Here is a 17,935-nt window from a genome sequence, read left to right as displayed (position 1 = left end):
ATTTTCATCAAGCATTTAGTATTCATAGTCAAGTAATCCTTCACAACTGTTTGAGTGGAATATTGTTAAACCAAAATTGATACACATGTAGAATTCTCTTTTGAAAGACGTAAATTTAAGTGCTGGAACCAGTGACTTACTGGGTCCAATTGTATCTATTCCATGTTGCAAAGTATGAAAACTTCATAGCAGCTTCGGTCAGAAAGACTTAAGTTATTTAGCCCCCATTGCCTGCTGCTTTCCACTGCATGGTTGCCTTGAACATACCTCTCAACTGTACTTCCTTTCGAGTTTGCCACTCTTCCAGAAGTGTTTATTCACTTGCACTCCTGGCCAATTATTGCCACCAGAAACAGAAAACTTCAATGATTTTCTCATTCTCTGTGCCAGCAGCAGCGTCGCTGTGGGGTGCATCCCCACGTGCTTGGTCTGGTAGAGTGAGAGGTATGGCACTGAAATGACAAGTATTACTTCCTTGATATATGCATGTTGATAAAATTGAATGATGAAAAGGTTTCATGCTTTGCAGCACTAAATGTCTTTGTGCATAAGAACATGCAGTTATTTAAATAGCCTATGTGTCTTAAAACAGTAGAAAGTGCTGTCATGTTGCTTAAACCAGATCTGTAAATGAGTAAGGCTTTGAGAATGCATAAAGAGGTGTAAAGGCAGTAAAAGCCTACAGTTGGAACAGTATTTTTGTAAACGTACGTTGTCCTTGAGCTGCGAAAACCCATCCACAGCAAACTTTAATGTCCTGTCATCATTCATTCATCTCCACTCCGTAGGCTACGGATCGAAGTTGTAATCGTATGTCTTCGCACACTGAGACGTCAAGTTTCTTACAAACATTAACAGGACGGTTACCAACTAAAAAGGTAGATTTCAGTGAAGACGATTGATGTTGTGGGGCAGGGAGGTCAAGTCATTCAGAAAACATGATGCAATCTGTTTCATCTATAGCCTGATTCCTTCTGAGGTCGTTAGGAACTGCTGTTGCTTAGCACCTCTGAATATCCAGGCTGTAGTGAATATGAAGTATTCTGTCAGAGCTGAATTGGGAAGAGTAAAACGTTCAGGAGTAGCTTGTCTGATTTAATGTCCATGCTGTTTGGAGCCAAAGTATTTATGGCTTTAAAACAAATAACGAATAGCTCTGTCTAGGCATGTAAATGACACATCCTTGTGTGCAAAATTACAGGGTGTTAGATGGTTGGCACTACAGATGTGTTCTGAACTCAGTTACATAGGTGTTAATCCAGAGTGACTCCAGAAAGTGGGAGGGAGTTGCTTTGGAAGTACAGTCCCTTTGAGGAGATGAGATCCTACTAAACGACATCAGAAAGGCAAAGTGCCTGACTTTGGTATGGTGGGATTATGGCCACTGACAGTGTCCAGTCTGTGGATTGGTGCTTCCAAGAAAAGAAATCAAAAAGCTGGTTCTTAGCCCCACGTTTCTTTCTTACTGTTTTAAGTCCTTTCTCACAGTAAATGTACGTCTTTGTACAAATTGCTTTATATGTCCACTTTTTACTCCTTTTTCCTGCGAAAATCAGACCAGGCAGAAAGGTAGACTTTTAAAATAAATTAATATGAGCACCAAACCTTTTTTTTTTTTTTTTTGGGTGGGTGGAAAATTCTTTTGACACTTGAAATTCAATTTCGGAGCAAGATGCTTTGAAACGTTTCTCACATTCCATATCATGACATCATCCTTCATTGTTAGTTGGGGATTTCTTTAAGGGATACCACCGCTGCTGTCACGTTCCCAGTTATTATTTTGCTTCATCTCATTGTTTGCCGTACTTTCCATGGACCGTGCTCCCATTTCTCATGCAGACTGTTTTGTGAGCTGCTGTTGAGGCTTGGACTAACTCTGGATTTGCCTCTGTGTAGCTTTTTCACGAAGAGCTGGCCTTACAGTGGGTCGTGTGCAGTGGGAGTGTGCGGGAGGCAGCCCTGCAGCAGGCCTGGTTCTTCTTCGAGCTGATGGTGAGCAAACTGGAAGCACTTTGCTTATTGCCTTAACGCTCGTCATTGAAAACACAAACAGCAACAACCAGCTCTCCATCCTGCTTCATTTCCACGAGTGACTCCTTGTAATTTATATTCCTATAGGTGAAGAGCATGGTGCATCATTTGTATTTTGCTGACAAACTGGATACTTCGAGAAAGAATCGTTTTCCTGAGCGTTTCATGGATGATGTATCTGCTTTGGTCAGCACAATTGCCAGTGATATAGTCTCTCGGTTTCAGAAGGTAATGACAAACAATTAAAGCGAGCTCAGGTCAGAGCTCAGGCACCAGACCTTGCTGCGTGTTGTTTGCTGGTGCCTAGACCAGGAATTGTCATTGGAGTAGATTGTATTGCTCCATTACTGCTCAGTGTGTTCTTTGTCATTTTCCGTTTTTCCTCTTCCTTCTCTCCAGGATACAGAAATGGTTGAAAGGCTCAACACCAGTCTTGCATTTTTCCTCAATGATCTGTTGTCTATCATGGACAGAGGATTTGTTTTTTCTCTTATTAAGACCTGCTACAAACAGGTGAATGCAGATAAATATTATGACTTCGCTGTGATCAGTGGCATATCCTATTACTTTTAGTTTTCTTAGGCAGTGAAGTATGGACAGTTCTTAATTTGCTTGTAAAAATATGGCTGTTATATACATCTTGTACTGCTACATGTGCTGGTATTGACTGGGAGGTGTGTGGCTCCTGCACATCAGAAGTTTAATCTGTAGCACAGAGAAGTGATGTGGGTGGAGTCATGTAATGATACCAGGTTCTTTAGTTCTTGCCTTGGAAGTGGTTTTGGGAGCAGTGGTGGGACAAGAGAGCCAGTGCTGCGTTTTATGCTCTGCTTTGGTGCTAACTGCAGTCTCACGGGTTGAACTTGCCAGGTGTCTTCAAAGCTGTATACCTTGACAAACCCAAGTAACCTGGTATCTTTGAGGCTGGACTTCCTTCGTATCATTTGCAGCCACGAACACTACGTCACCTTGAATTTACCCTGCAGCTTGCTCACACCCCCTGCATCTCCATCACCGTCCGTGTCTTCAGCAACTTCTCAGGTACCCTGAAACAAGGACCCTTTGTGGGAATTCCATCTGAGCTTTGTTCTGAGGCTTAAATCATACGAGGCAGATGTATCGTCCGCATTTTCGGTCTCCGCTTGCTCATATTTGTTGGAAGTATTTATTTAGAAATTAACTTCATTCAAGAAAGAACAGGTGAACAGCTAGAAAGCGCACAAAGACAGCTCTCACTTGAAAGAGCCACTGATGTGCTGGGGAAAGGCTGCAGTGGGTGGATGTGGGCTATGTGGGACAGGCTTTGGGAGCCAGGCAAGAGTTGCAGGCAGTTGGGGTGATGATGTGGCTTTGGGTACAGCAGTTTTAGTTTTACTTCTTCCTGCAACGTCTTGAACCTCGAAGCATCTCTGACATGAAGACTTTGACTTTGGGGGCAAGTGTAACAGTGTTTCCTGCTGCGTAGGTTTTGACTTGTTTTGAGATATATTATTGAAAAAAGAAAGCCCATATGTGTATCCCCATAGTGTCCACACATCCAAGGCACCGAATCCCCTTCCATATTATGTATGAGCATAAATGAGCCATTAAAAAGAGACTTTGTGCAGTGTTACCCTTTTCTTACAAAACCAGGGACTTCCTGTACACTGTAATGTAGTCCTAGCCTGCTCAGAAAACGTAATGTGAAGTAACAAGTGTTTTGTTCAGGTGGATTAATTAGTTGAAAAATTAATTAAACTTAATCAAATTAAAGCTTTCTTAAGCCTGAGGAAAAGCATCCGTACCTGAGTTAGAAGTTTAACTAATGCACTTTTGAAGGTTATTTGGCTTACCTTCCCTAAGGCTGTCTTGTAGGTGAGAAGGCAGTAATGACAAACAGAATTAAGAGAAGGGCTAGAGAGCTTGCATATATTGTAAGTAGATGTGCCTAGATCCAAACAAAATGTGAAAAGGTAGTTTACCTGAGATTGTGTTTAATTCTGAAGACTGCTTTTGATGTGTTTCACAGGCTTTGACTCTCTGTGTTCCAAGGATCCTTATTATGCAGCTTCTGAAACTTGGTATTTTTTTTTTTTCAGAGTTCTGGGTTCTCCACAAATGTCCAAGACCAGAAGATTGCAAATATGTTTGAATTGTCTGTGCCTTTCCGTCAGCAGCATTACTTGGCTGGGCTTGTGTTAACAGAACTGGCTGTCATTTTAGATCCTGATGCAGAAGGGTAAATCTTTACATTTTTTTTCCTCAAGAGTTTTCTGTAATTCCAAGTAAATAGTGGATAGCAAGCAAATTCTGGCCTGGCCAGGGTTAATTTATATTTGTGAGCTGAGAAGGTAAGAAACCTATTCTTTAACTCTGAGAATCCTCTTCTTTTTCCCTGTTTCTCAATTCCTTAGCACTGGCACTGTGAACATGATTCCAATTATATTTTTCTGGCTGAGGGGGTAAAGGGATTCCTTCTGAAGCCCCCAGCTCCCCACAGGGGCACCACTGGAGCTCCAAGAGGAAAACTGCTTTTCTCAATTGTAACCAGAAAATAGTCCTCAGTATTTAGAAAGTCTCTGTTGCTGGTGTTTTTAAATGTTTTAATGCATTTTGCCTGTGGTCCTCCCTGCTCTGTATCAACATAAATTATGCATCAGTGAGACCCCCATGGGTATAAGTAGACAAATAGAGTCAAGTGTGCAGAGTTTGTCAGTGACTTGCCTGGCTTGTGGAGCAAATAATTTTTTGAAGTGGGAGTGCAGCCTGTAGTCCTGACATCCAGTCTGTTACTTTTGTTATTTAGAGCTGTTTTCTGCCTTGCTCCTTTCAAATGGATTTCTGTAGAAATTATTGACTGCTTCTGCAGTCCTAAGTTCTCTTGCAGGCATTTTCTCAAGGTGGACCCAGAAATATCAGCAGAGTCGATGAATACTGATGATTCATGGGTAATTCTGCCCCTTTACCAAGAGGTGTCAGGAGTTAAACATTAATTGTGTTTCCTGTTGGAGAAGAAAGTGGTGCCATAAATGAGTATTTTTTCTTGTGTATGTACATTACACACTGTAGTCCCACGTGTTTGATCGGAAACAGAAGCAGCAGCAAATCTTTACCAATTCACACTCTCTGCAGAAATCCTATTTGTAGCATAGGAATATCCTGCTCTCTGATTAGAAGTCAGGTCCTGTCTCTGATCTCATCTGCTCTTATTTTCACTACCTTTCTGTTCTCACATACCTGCTTTTTGAGCTCTGTCACCTTGTTGTTCTCAGCCCTTAAGCTTGGACCTGGGTGCTGATCTCTGTCCAGCTGCACAAAGGAGCTGTCAGTGTGATTTTGCTTGTGCCTGCTAGGGAGACAACTCCTATCTGGAGCCCTCTGTAGACAGAAAAAGCCCGCTGATACCAGTTCAGTTCTGGAAATCCCTTTTATTCAAAGCTCCTGAATTTTGGTGAAGGTGTGTATTAGTAATGCATTTATTTGTTACAGATTTCCAGAATGACTTGTGGTTTGCAGCTCATTGGGTGTTCTCAGGGTTAAACCTGCCTTTGCCCTGATTGATGCACAGTGGGGTGTCAGTCTGTCCAAGTCTGTTCTTCTCATGCCTGAGAAGAGTACTAATGGTCAGGTGGGATCATTAGCAGATGATTAGTGGAGGTTTTTACATGCTTACCATTAAAATATTTTGGCCACCCTTGGAAAGAGCTCACAGTTGATCCCAGGAGTGGAGGGGGATGCCCACCCATCTAGTTGCTCATTCCACTAGAACTTTGTGTTAGATCTTGTGGAGCCTTTCATTTATTCCTTGCTCGTTTTTGTTCCATTTGCAAAATGCACTACATTTTAGTCCACCCATTTTATGAGAGCTCTTTGGATTGCACTGAAAAGAAAAGACTGCAGTGCCGTGTTGCCTAAAGGCGATGGTTTGGTTACATCCCTCTGTGCTGTGCAGCATCACAAGATGTCACAGTCCTCCTCCAGAGCACTTGTAGTCTAACAGATGAGACAGCGTGTGGATGAAACAAGCTAGAGAGTCAGTCCAGGCAGTTAGGCCTTGAAAAGATTTTCTTTGCTAACAGCACTGTGATGTCTTGATTATTCAGTGATAATTATCGCTCATTTCATAGTGCCTGCCTTGCCTGTGTTGACTGACATTACAGGACAGAAGCAAGAAAATCAGATTTGACCCTGGGTATTCACCGACAAAAGTCAGTTTTGCAGAGGTGTGCACTGCTGTCTCAAATCTGTGCCAAGGCTGAGATGTCAGAGGGGCCAGTGGATCGCTTCATTGCGTTATCAGACAGAAAGATAAGCAGGTCACATTTCCTCCTCCATATGGGTTGATCTTGTACTCGTTTTGTTCAGGAAAAGGGGAAAAGAAACCCGTGTAGCCCTAGGCTTTAATTGCACTGCATTGTTTCAATGTGCTTTCCCTGTGCTTAGTTCCATTGCCTGCAGGATAGCTTGCTTCCAGCTATTCTAGTGCAGCCTAGATGCCACTCCTTCCAGATGATACAAAGACTTTTCTTTAATTTGAAGGTTGTGCTGCCAGTCATTTAAATAAGCATTTCCTTCCTAGCTGTTTGGGATCTCATTGATAATGACAAGGCAACCGTAGGATTTATCTCGGCATGATGTAAAAAAACACAGGGAGAAATGTAGTTTCAACTAGCTGTTGTCTTCCTAACCTGTACTGGTGTCTTTATAACCACTTTAAACCCACAACAATCCACTCAGATCCTCTCGCCTTTTTTTAACCAGAACTCAACTCTGCTTTTCAGGTAAAGTGGATACTGCCTGAAATTCGGCCCTTGTTTTAATACCACAGGTCTGAACACTGAAGCTTATGTTTTGCTACTGCATCATGTATGAGCTTCTTTGGCTGCTTTGTGCATGGGGTAGAGTTGTCGCATTGGACTGGTTTGCCTCCAGAAGCAAATAGCTACAGAGACCCATGCTATTTGCTCTGGGAGAGTTTGCCCTCTGTGTGGTGTCTGAGGGGATTGAGAGGAGCAGAGCGAGTTCTCGAGAAAGCAAAAGGGGTTTGTGTTCATAAGGCATGAGCACCAGCAGGCTTACACATAGTGTTCTGCAAAAGGGAATGGTGCTTGGGCCCTGCCATTGTTTGCGTCTCAATAAGGAGGAAGGCCACTTCCTGCTGGTTTTTTCCTTCTGCCCCTCCATTTCTTTGACATTTTGCATTCAGTCACTGAGCTGTAGTCTGTTTTGATTGAATAATTGCATGGGGATTCAGGGAACTGAGGCAGAAACTTCCTGATCATCTGATAAAAGCAGTGTTCAGTTTTAGGAGGGCTTTTCTCTCTGTAAGTGGAGTTAAACAGAAGCAGAAAAGAACAGTACAAATGGTTTCACTGAACCCACTCTCAAGTTTCTCTCCCCATCCTGTGTATTTCCCTAGCTCTCCTAGCATTCTTCAGTTGACTCCGTACGGCAGCATTGCAAAGCTGGGGCTTTGTTTTTGCATAGAAAATGTGAGAGTGCTCGCATCATGTTGGGTGCACACCTCAGCGGGATATTTTTGTACCTTTTATATGGCATGGTCAAAAGCCAGCCATTTCTAAAGTCCTTGGGTGATCGAAGAGTAAGCGCAATGACAGTTTATGTGAAGTTAAAAATAAAAACTAGGATTTCTTCTTCTTCTTCTTTTTTTTTTTTTTCCAAAACCACTCAGTTACAAAATACAGTTTGCTTTGAAGATATGAATCTGTGACCCAACTCTCTTTTAACAGTCTATTTGGATTGCATAAGAAGGTCATCAATATGGTACACAACTTACTGTCCAGTCACGACTCGGACCCGCGGTACGCTGACCCGCAGGTAAAGGCCCGGGTGGCAATGCTGTATCTACCTCTGATTGGTGTGATCATGGAAACAGTGCCTCAGCTCTACGACTTCACAGGTATTTCATATTCTGTGCTATGGCTATATGTTCAGCTGCTCACAAAGTTTGAACGTTCCTTTTCTAGAATAAATTCCGTTGGTTCTGAAACAACAGGTCCCTTTACTGCTGGATGAGGTTGCATACATTTCTGAAGTATAATAACTTCGACGTGTTTCCACATCCATTTCCTAAAATGCACTTGCAAAATCCTTGGTGGCTGAACACTCAAAGCTACATTTGCTCACTTGTTTGCATAAAGTGAAAAGCTGGCAGTGCATTTTAATTGCCATCTGGATGGTATCTGTGTAAGCCTGGCCCGTCTCCCTGCTCTGACCTGACTCAAAAGTCATCCCAGACACTGTGCAAGTCTCAGAACAATTAAAAAGAAGGAGCAGAGTTCCTCTGCTTCCTTTCAGGGTGTGCTCTGTCAGCATCTCATTTCGGGTGTGCTTTGCACAGTGTCCTGCAGAGAAGCAGAGGTGGGACATGTCAGCTCAGGGCAGGGGGTCTGGTCTGAGTCGTTTGGGATTTGGAGTCCTCGCCGTCCTTTGAGTTTTAACGGCACAGTAAAGAAAAAAGTAAGGTCATGGTGTCAGGTATTCAAAGGAGTGAAAGGTCTATTTGCAGAAGGGTTCTAGATACTGAGGTTATATAGATTGGTTTTGAAAACTGTTATTGCCTTAGCTTCGCATAATCCCAAATAATAGTCAGCCCTGTTTACCTGCAGGACCCTATCGATGGGTGTGGTGTTTTTCAGTGTGCCTTCCTAGGCAGTTCAGTGAAACGAGCACTGCGGAGGGAGGCTGGGGAGAGACCCTTCGAATTTGGGGATTAACTGGGATGTGTGTGTTTCTCAACAGAGAGCCACAATCAGCGAGGGAGGCCGAGCTGCGTCGCTGCTGATGATTATGAAGGCGAGAGCGGAAGCATGATAAGCCAGACAGTTGCCATGGCCATCGCAGGAACATCAGTCCCTCAGCTCACCCGACCCAGCAGTTTTCTACTCGCCTCATCGGTACAAAGCTATCCCTGCCTATTCCTTGACCCTCACCCTGTGTCAATAAGCAAATATTTACCCGTGCACGCCCTGTAGGGCTGATCAGTGAGCAGCGGGGACTCGTATCGCTTTGTAGCTGGGTGTTACACAGGGAGGTAGAGGGTGAGAGACAAGGGGAGCAAGTTGTGTTTGGGTGTTATTGTACCTGTCTCACTGGGGCTATAAGTAAGTGTCAGGCAGGGATTAGAATCAACAAACCTCAGAGAATGTAAGAATTTTCTGATCAAGGTTCTCTCTTTTTTGAAACAATCACATAAAAGCTCCATGAATTGCGATGGTCAATATAAGTTCTTATCAAAAATTTCTACCACATCCAAGTCTCACCTAGCTGAAGATATAAATGGGCCATCTCCCAGTTCTAGCAGACCCTTCTGTTTCTCCCTATTCACTTCTGTTCCTACCTGGCAATTATTCAGGCCAGAGTAATACCTTGTGGAAATCCTTTCAGTGATGACTGAAGCGTCTGAGCATGAAATCCAATGTGACAAATGTCTTGTCCTGTCTGTTTTAGAGTGGCAGGCAGCACTCCACCTTTTCAACAGAGTCCAGCCGCAGCCTTCTGATCTGTCTCTTGTGGGTGCTCAAGAATGCAGATGAAAGTGTCTTACAGAAGTGGTTCACAGACCTGTCAGTGCTGCAGCTCAATCGCCTGCTGGATTTGCTTTATCTTTGCGTATCCTGTTTTGAATACAAGGTACTGGTATTTAAACCTCCTGAAGTCTCTTCTAAGGCTCACAGAGAAACATTACACTCCCATCCTTTGTACAACTCCAGAAAGGCATTTCCTGCTCACTCCTCAGTATTTCCTGTAATCTAAATCCCATGGCTGAGCACATCTCTGTGCAGCCTCTGGCCTTCTTCCATGTTTACTTTTCAGCTGTGCAAGTGTTTCTGTCTCCTTTCATTTCTTATGTAGCTTGTGTTGCTTGCCACTCATCTGGGAACTGCTGCAGGAAAAGGGGATAGCTCTTGGTCATTTTGCTTGCTCCCAACAACAAGAAAGCTTTTTGAAGTGTTGCTGGATCTGGTAGATTATCTAGTTAGCAGCTAAACCTGTGTTCCTTTCTTTCCTCTCTTCATATAGGATTGATATTTTGAATTGTTACACTAAGTAAATAACCCAATTTGAAAAACTTCCCTCACTGTCATTTGAAACTTGCAGGGCAAGAAAGTGTTTGAAAGAATGAACAGTCTGACATTCAAGAAGTCAAAAGACATGAGAGCCAAGCTTGAAGAAGCTATTTTGGGAAGCATAGGGGCAAGGCAGGAAATGGTCCGAAGAAGCAGGGGACAGCTGGGTGAGTAAAGACGTCTTCTGCGCTCTGCCCTTCTTTCAAAAACTGCTACTCCCTTCCCTAAATAGCCCAGGGATTAGCACTAAGAATCAGAACTGGGTTTGGTCTCCTACTCTGCCAGAGGCTTCCTGATAGCTGTGAGCCACTCACTGTGGGCTAAGTGGAATAATATTTTAGAGACGTAATTAAATGAGTCATTTCAGAGAGATAGGGACCTTTGTACTTTTTTTTCCCCTAAATCTGGCCTGATTGCCTTTGTCCCTTGTCTGGGACGTTGTGTGGTGAAATTCCCCTGCCCTCCCAGTGGTGACAATAAAGGCAGAAAGTCTTTGAAGTAGGAAATGAGATCTCAGCACCATCCTGAAGACATTGCTGTCTTTAACTGACAAACAGTAATGTCAGACTGCTGAGGATCACTAAACCTAGGCCTCTGAGTAGTCCAAAGAAGGTGCTTCACTTAGCAGCTCTGATAGTTACCTCTCTGCAGTCTGTCTCACTTAGCTCTGTGGTGGTCTGCCGTGCTCAATACTTGGATGAAAATGACTGCAAGTGAAGTTGCCTCTCATGACACTTAGCACTGATACTTAGAGGCCATATAGACTTCTTTGGTCTGGGTGCCACAGCTTTGGACTCTAAGGAAGAAGTTATAGCTTGCTGTCACCTGTTGCTTGTGAACAATGTAGAGTTGCTACTTAAAAAAAAATATTGAATCTCTACTATTATTTCAATATTATCCTACAGAGAGAAGTCCTTCTGGGAGCGCTTTTGGAAGTCAAGAGAATTTGAGATGGAGAAAGGATATGACTCACTGGCGTCAAAACACAGAGAAGCTTGACAAGTAACTCTGCCTTATCCTTCTATTTTAACCATGTCACAGTGCCTGTGGGATTGCAGGGTTTCTCTCCCCGTTGAAGGTCAATGGCAGCTAAGTAGCTCTTGCATGAGCAGGTTTGAGCCCTCCGCTGGAGCAGGTGTGGCAGTGTACAAATACTTTTTTGCCTAACACTGCCTGGTCTAACTCTTATTTTCCACTGTTCCTTACTTTCTCAGTATTTTAAAATGAGATTTAAGAAGACTAATACAATCCATTGCCTTCTAAAAATCCTGTAGTCAGCTGTAATTTAGAGAGAAGATTCGTGAACAATATTCACAGATAGCATATATATCCCATGTCATATTTCCTTTATTCCGTAAGAGCATTCTGGAGTTGTCAAAGCTCGCTTTCCTTTCCTGCCCTAATCCATCACTTTGATTGTTTTTCCACATGTGCTGTGCTTTTAGAAGCCACAAACCAGCCAGGTACTGTAGCGTTGGTGTGCAGTTCTTATAAATTGCCATTTATACATCTGCAGACTCAATCATCACAGCCTTGTTTGTGATGCTTGGCAGAAGTTTTCAGTGTGTGTGTATGCAACCGGTTGGAATGAGCTCTTCTTGCTTATTACACCCATTTCCTTTATAATTCCCTCTCCTAGTGTGGTTTAATCTGGAGGGCTCAGGAGTTGTGTTTCAGCTTTGCAGTGCACGTTTTCTGTTTCCTCAAATTGCAACCTGCAGTCTCCATCCTCCCAGCAACAGAACTGTTCCTAATCCTAGGAAAGTAATCTCAGCCCAAGTGAAGCTCTGAAGAAACTGAGGAGCGACGTCCTCAGAGCCTGGAGGGAGGTCAGGCCAAATTTTGCTCACAAAGACATAGTGATGCTTCCTGGATTTGAGAGTACATCTTTACAGCTTCTCATTATTTTGTCCTACACAAAAGCGTAGCTCTCTTGTTATGTCAAGTAGTGACTTCTTCTCCAAAGCTGCAGTCTGGCTGAGGCATCAGGAAAGCCAAATCAACAGTGTGTTTTAACCTCCTGACAAAGCGATGTACGTATAAATTTCACCATGCTTCAACTGCACTTGGTGGGCACTTACACTGGATTAAAGTTTGGCCTGCAGAACTTATCAGTTCACTACTGACACAGGGTCTGGGCCCCTCTCCTCGGCCTGGAAGGAGCAGGCACCAAGCCTTTGTGCTCTGGAGACTGAAGAGTAGATAGTGTGTGACCCAGCTCCCAGGGGAAGCAGTGTGGCACAGCAGCGTTGCTGCAGTACGGGTTCCAGGAACACTTTGGGCTGAGTCAGCTCCATCCTCCTTGCTGTGTGCTCTGCTCTGTCAGTACTCTGTGTCACACCCCCAGCATGATTTGGCCTGGCATGAGTCTGTCAGAGATGGCACCTGTGTAGGCCAAGCTGTAACTGGGCCCTTTAAATATAGTGCTGGGTCTCTGGCAAGTGCAACTCCCGCTGCAGAAATGAAGTGGTTTCTGCTGAATTCCCAGGACCTCTGGTGTGAGTGGGGATATGAATTTTGTTAGCCTTTTGAGGGAAGTGAATGCCTGGTATTTAACTGCAAGGTTGTGTAGGCTTTTTATTCTTGGAGTGGAAGATATTCTTCAAAAACTGTAATGTAATGTCGCGTAAGAGGGCAGGGATGACCTCCCTGCAGTGTGCACTCTGCACTGCAACCAGTCTAGCTGCTGGGATCAAAGTGCAGAAATCCCAGCTCGTGTAGCACCACCGTGTGTCCATAGCCTATAACATGAAACCATTTGTTCTGTTCCTGGTTTCACTGTTGCATGCCTTACAATGCTACTAAACCAGTTTGAGTTGGACTTTGATTCTAAATGCTTGTAAGTTTGTATGTGTCAAAAAGCAAGTCTTTCTTCCTGTCCTCTTAATGGGTACATTAAAATATCTTTGTAGTGTTGTCCAGCAATCAGTATGTGCATTGTAACCAAGGGGTTCCTGCCAATGAGAAAATATTTTCAAATGGAGAATGTGTGGGCTTACTTCTTAAACAGAAAGTAACTGTATTGCTTTCTTTTCTCTGAATAGATCACGAGCAGAGATAGAACACGAGGCACTTATTGATGGAAATCTTGCAACAGAAGCGAATCTAATTATTTTGGATACATTAGAGATAGTTGTACAGGTAAGGATGGTAGAAGAAAAGAGATGTCATACCATTAGGGTCACCCGGCCAGGCAGCAGTTCATTAAATAGAACCTTCCTGCCATTCTGACTGCATGAACGCTGTCAGAACTGTTCAGGTCTACTGCTGCAGCAGGAAGGATTGTAATGCCTCTCCTCATCCTCAGCCCTTTACAATATGGTTTTAAATTACCGTAGTTTCCTTCAGTCTTTTTCAAAACTGTTCCCTTTTTGTAGCGTGAGAAATACTTGTTTTTAAAACTCCGTTAACAGACAGTAAACATTTGCAAGCGTTGCCCTATTACAACAGATTCCTCTAGTTCCTTCCCAAATCTGCCTCAAGTCATTCAGTTCCAGGTCAGTCTCCTGTGTCTGTACACACTGGCACAGTGCAGAAAAGCTTCCAGGCTCCTTGCTGTGGGTACAAAATCTACCTGTTTTCTCCCTACCCACTGGTGAGCATGGACACACAGCAGTTTTGTCCCTTGTCATTGCATTGACTTCAGCTCGTGGGTCAGGTTTTCATCACCCGGAGCTGATTGAGAAATGTGATTGTGACTCAGGCTCAGCCAAGTGGGCCATTTTTTCATGCCAGAGGGGTTTTCAGCAGGGTTATTGCTGCTCCCCCGGGAGGTTTGCTTGTGCTCCTATGACCCTTGGTTTGCTTTTGACTGCAGACTGTTTCTTTGACGGAGTCCAAGGAGAGTATCCTCGGCGGGGTGCTGAAGGTGCTTCTTCACAGCATGGCCTGCAACCAAAGTGCACTTTATCTCCAGCACTGCTTCGCCACACAGAGAGCTTTGGTCTCAAAGGTGAATTCTGTGCGGATGCTATCATAGATCCTGAGCAGCGCTCGTGGAAGATGGGGCTGTTTTTTCCCTTTGCATTGTTGTCACTTCACCAAACATTTACTGCTTTGTGCAGGACTAATTTTCAGGAAGTGGGGCCTAGGGATGGATAAAACCTGAATGGTTTTCGTGATTGGGTCCTGTATTTGTGCACTTTGGGTTTGATGGCTGTGCACAAAGGTGCAGTTCACACGGAGTGAGCGTGGTGTGGGTTCCTGCTGGCTAGCAGATGTACTTAGCCAGCAGGCAGCACAAAGAGCAGCTGAAATTAAGGATGAATCACGCTTAAAATTGATTTTTTTTTAATTGAACCATAATTTAAACTTTTCCTCTGTTTCTGTGTGTACTGGGAATAGCCTGAAGTTTTAAGCCTGAGGTTTTGGAATCAGTGCGAGTCGGTCTAAGGGTGTAAATGCAGGAGCAAGGAGTGGTGGGGATAGGTAAAAGGAATTGTCTTCCAGTGCTGCCAATGACCTTGGTTTTCTATAACTGTAAAAGTGAAGCGTTCTAAATTCCCCTCAAAGCAGAGGGGATTGTACTTCCTCTAATGCTGGTGTATGCTTGCTGCTGAAGATCAGCCTGGCCTTTATGTCTTGAGTGCTTGTTTCTGTCTGTCCAGGCAGTAGTTTTCTCATGTGCTGTTCTTCCAGTTCCCTGAGCTGCTGTTTGAAGAGGAGACTGAGCAGTGTGCAGATCTGTGCCTGAGGCTCCTGAGGCACTGTAGCAGCAGCATCAGCACAATACGGTCACACGCGAGTGCCTCACTTTACCTTCTGATGAGGCAAAACTTTGAGATTGGGAATGTGAGTATCCTGCTGCACTTCATTAGGTTATTTTATATGAACTGGTTGGGGACTGCTGGATGGAGCCCTGTGTATTCATTCCCGTGAAAGAAAGGCTGTTAAAGGGCTGATCAGCTAGACAAGGATGAAAATGAGTTAGAAATACTGGGATTTTGTTTTCCTCCAGATGTTACTAATTTCTAATTAGATCCTAGGTTTACTAATCCACGTGTGCTTCAAAGTGTTAAGAAGGTTCTCAGCCTCAACAAAGTGCTCACCGAGGCATGCCTTGGTGACAGCCTCCCATGCTGAGCAGCAGAACTGGAGGGGCACACTGACTGTGGCCCCAGGGACTGATAGCAGCGAGTGCACAGTATTGGCAGGTTGCTGAAATACAATTTCTCTGTTGCAGAACTTTGCCAGAGTGAAAATGCAGGTGACTATGTCTCTCTCGTCCCTGGTGGGGACATCCCAGAATTTCAATGAGGAATTTTTACGACGTTCCTTGAAGACTATTTTAACATACGCTGAAGAAGATCTGGAACTTAGAGAGACAACATTTCCTGATCAGGTAAAAGAACCACAGGAAAAGTGGCATTTAGTTCATTTGCAGCCTGGAATCTGCATGCATTCCTGGAAGGAGCTACATACCTTTTTCTATGACCTGACTACATCAAACCCAGATCCTTGATTAATTCTGACAGCGAGGTAACCACACAAAGGCTCAGAGCAACTGTGGCCCTGGCATAGCAGTAAGTAGCTTGATTCCCATTGCCACTTCACGACAGCAGTGTATTTTTTACAGGTCCAAGATCTAGTGTTCAACCTCCATATGATCCTCTCTGACACAGTTAAAATGAAGGAGCACCAGGAAGATCCAGAAATGCTAATTGACCTGATGTACAGGTAGAGTCCGTACTCATTGCACAGCAGGGACAGTCCATGTCAGTGTCCACATGGTGTTTGAAGAAGCTGGGTGCCTGCGGCGCTTCTGTATTTAGAGCACTGAGTGTTGTGTTGCTGTGAACCTTGATTATTCATTTGGCAATCGTTTTACTTTTAACTTAAGCTTATTTTACATTGCTTGCCATGATTCATGTTTCACCTAATATAAACACAGCTAATTGCTCTGTGGTTTTGGACCAAAATGTTGAATGTAAGGGCTCAAATGAACAACATTTCAGTTGAGCCCTTACAGAGCATATTTTTTGAGCAGTGACACTGCAGTTCCAGTCTCCAGGTGAAATACGAAGTTTAGTCAAGAGCTTCAGCAGTCACCCTTAAAAGCAATGTGCCATCACTAGGTAGATCCAGTTGCTTGCCCACCAGTAGCTAGCTGAGAAATCTGTGAAGTGATTTAGGTATTGCTTAATATCTCCTGTATTTACCTAGCCTACCACTGAGACGTGTTGTTACTTAAGCAGAAATAACTACATACTCATTGCAGAGTTTTTTTGTGTGTGTTTTTTTCTCTCTTTTATTAATTTATTTTATTTTTAATTTTTTATTAGGATTGCAAAGGGCTATCAGAATTCCCCTGACCTGCGCTTGACCTGGTTGCAGAACATGGCAGGGAAGCACTCGGAGAGGAGCAATCACGCCGAGTCAGCCCAGTGCTTGGTGCACTCTGCAGCCTTGGTGGCTGAGTACCTGAGCATGCTCGAGGACAGGAAGTACCTCCCTGTAGGATGCGTTACATTTCAGGTAGAGTTTATCATCTCTCGTGTATTCTGGGGTTCTGTCACTGCTGCTTACATGCAGAGCATCTCCCATATGCCAGATATTCCCTTGTTTAGATGCTCACTCTGCATTCACTCAGTTTATTCTGGGGAGAATGCATCGTGGCAAGTTCTGAAAATGATCTCTGTGCTTGAAAACTGTCTTGATTCCCCCGAGCCTTACATCCGTAGGCCGAACGAATCCAGTTGCTTTTGTTTCTCCGTGTAAGTTTTCTTTCTTTACCATCTGCTCAGTCCAGCCGCTGCGTAGTGAGTTGTTCTGAAGTAACTTGTGCAGGGGGTTCCTGTGTCTGACGTTAGGCAAAGCAACACTGAGCAGAACAAACAAGCAGCAGTTAGCTCTGAGCACACAGGTGGGCTGCTCCAATCAGCTTAAGCCTGTGCTGAAGCACCCTGGCGTTTCAGAAGGAGATGAAACAAAAAGGATCTGATGGCTGCTGCTTTAAACGTTGTAAGATTTGACTGAAAATCATCAAGCTTTCAAAGTGTTGAATGTCATATAAATTGAATACGTGTTTTTATATATGTTATGTCTCCTTAGAACATATCTTCTAATGTTTTGGAAGAGTCAGCAGTTTCTGATGACGTTGTGTCACCAGATGAAGAAGGGATCTGTTCTGGGAAGTATTTCACGGAAGCTGGTCTGGTGGGATTGCTGGAGCAGGCTGCAGCATCTTTCTCCATGGTAGAAGACTTTAATTTCTTTCTCTCTCTCCTTCAAGCAGTCACGCTGCTGGCCACCATAATGGGAAATGTTTTCTCAATGAGACTGTGCAGCTCTGTTGTAACCACTTAACTGACGTGGAGGACTGGGAGCTGAGCTGATCAGAACAGCTCAGTTTGCCCTCTCAAGTGAACAGCAGTGAGCGGGGTTGAGGAGCAAAGAGGCCTTTCTGGTTTCCTAGCATCTTTCACTTCAACACTGCACATTGTGGAGTTGGCAGTGGCAGATAAAGGCCGTACTGTTTTCCTCCTATTCAAAGTGGGTAGGCTGAGAGCTTTGTGTGAGCAGTGTTAGTGAGCTGCTGGTGGTGTATCCATCAGAAACAAATGACAGCAAGTGAATTGTATCCTGCAACACAGTACGAAATATTCAGTGGGTCTAAGTACAAGCAGCAGTAACTCTGGAGCAAAGAGTTAGAAGTGCTGTTGTGGGCTGGCTGAGTTGTATGGTGCAGTGTCTCTTTCCACGGGTCATCTCCATTAGAGACATCCTAACAAAATTTCACAAAGCCCATTTCACAGCATGCCACGAGTGTGTGTAAACATCACTCAGGTTGAAGATACACCAAACAGAATGAGCTCTGTTGTGCACTTGAGTTTCCA

General features: G+C 43.9%; 1 protein-coding gene across 7 annotated transcripts in view; it reads left to right on the top strand.

Moving 5' to 3' along the window:
* DOCK7 (dedicator of cytokinesis 7) overlaps positions 1–17,935 on the top strand; it is an 89,581-nt gene that overhangs the window by 60,174 nt on the left and 11,472 nt on the right. For 5 of the 7 annotated variants that reach the window (XM_021405177.1, XM_021405176.1, XM_021405175.1 and 2 more), the window contains 18 exons: positions 789–878; positions 1,897–1,992; positions 2,119–2,259; positions 2,431–2,544; positions 2,902–3,072; positions 4,110–4,249; positions 7,761–7,930; positions 8,773–8,927; positions 9,481–9,663; positions 10,132–10,267; positions 11,006–11,102; positions 13,145–13,241; positions 13,918–14,052; positions 14,739–14,891; positions 15,283–15,441; positions 15,676–15,776; positions 16,382–16,574; positions 17,151–17,294. In XM_021405177.1, coding sequence (XP_021260852.1) covers positions 789–878; positions 1,897–1,992; positions 2,119–2,259; positions 2,431–2,544; positions 2,902–3,072; positions 4,110–4,249; positions 7,761–7,930; positions 8,773–8,927; positions 9,481–9,663; positions 10,132–10,267; positions 11,006–11,102; positions 13,145–13,241; positions 13,918–14,052; positions 14,739–14,891; positions 15,283–15,441; positions 15,676–15,776; positions 16,382–16,574; positions 17,151–17,294 — 2,475 coding nt within the window. The remainder of the gene's footprint in view (positions 1–788; positions 879–1,896; positions 1,993–2,118; positions 2,260–2,430; positions 2,545–2,901; positions 3,073–4,109; positions 4,250–7,760; positions 7,931–8,772; positions 8,928–9,480; positions 9,664–10,131; positions 10,268–11,005; positions 11,103–13,144; positions 13,242–13,917; positions 14,053–14,738; positions 14,892–15,282; positions 15,442–15,675; positions 15,777–16,381; positions 16,575–17,150; positions 17,295–17,935) is intronic. The other 2 variants (XM_021405182.1, XM_021405178.1) reach the window with 1 other exon arrangement.

The sequence above is a fragment of the Numida meleagris genome, chromosome 7 (assembly GCF_002078875.1).
Source record: "Numida meleagris isolate 19003 breed g44 Domestic line chromosome 7, NumMel1.0, whole genome shotgun sequence".
Taxonomy (NCBI): Eukaryota; Metazoa; Chordata; class Aves; order Galliformes; family Numididae; genus Numida; species Numida meleagris.
This window is presented reverse-complemented; position numbering and strand designations above follow the sequence as displayed.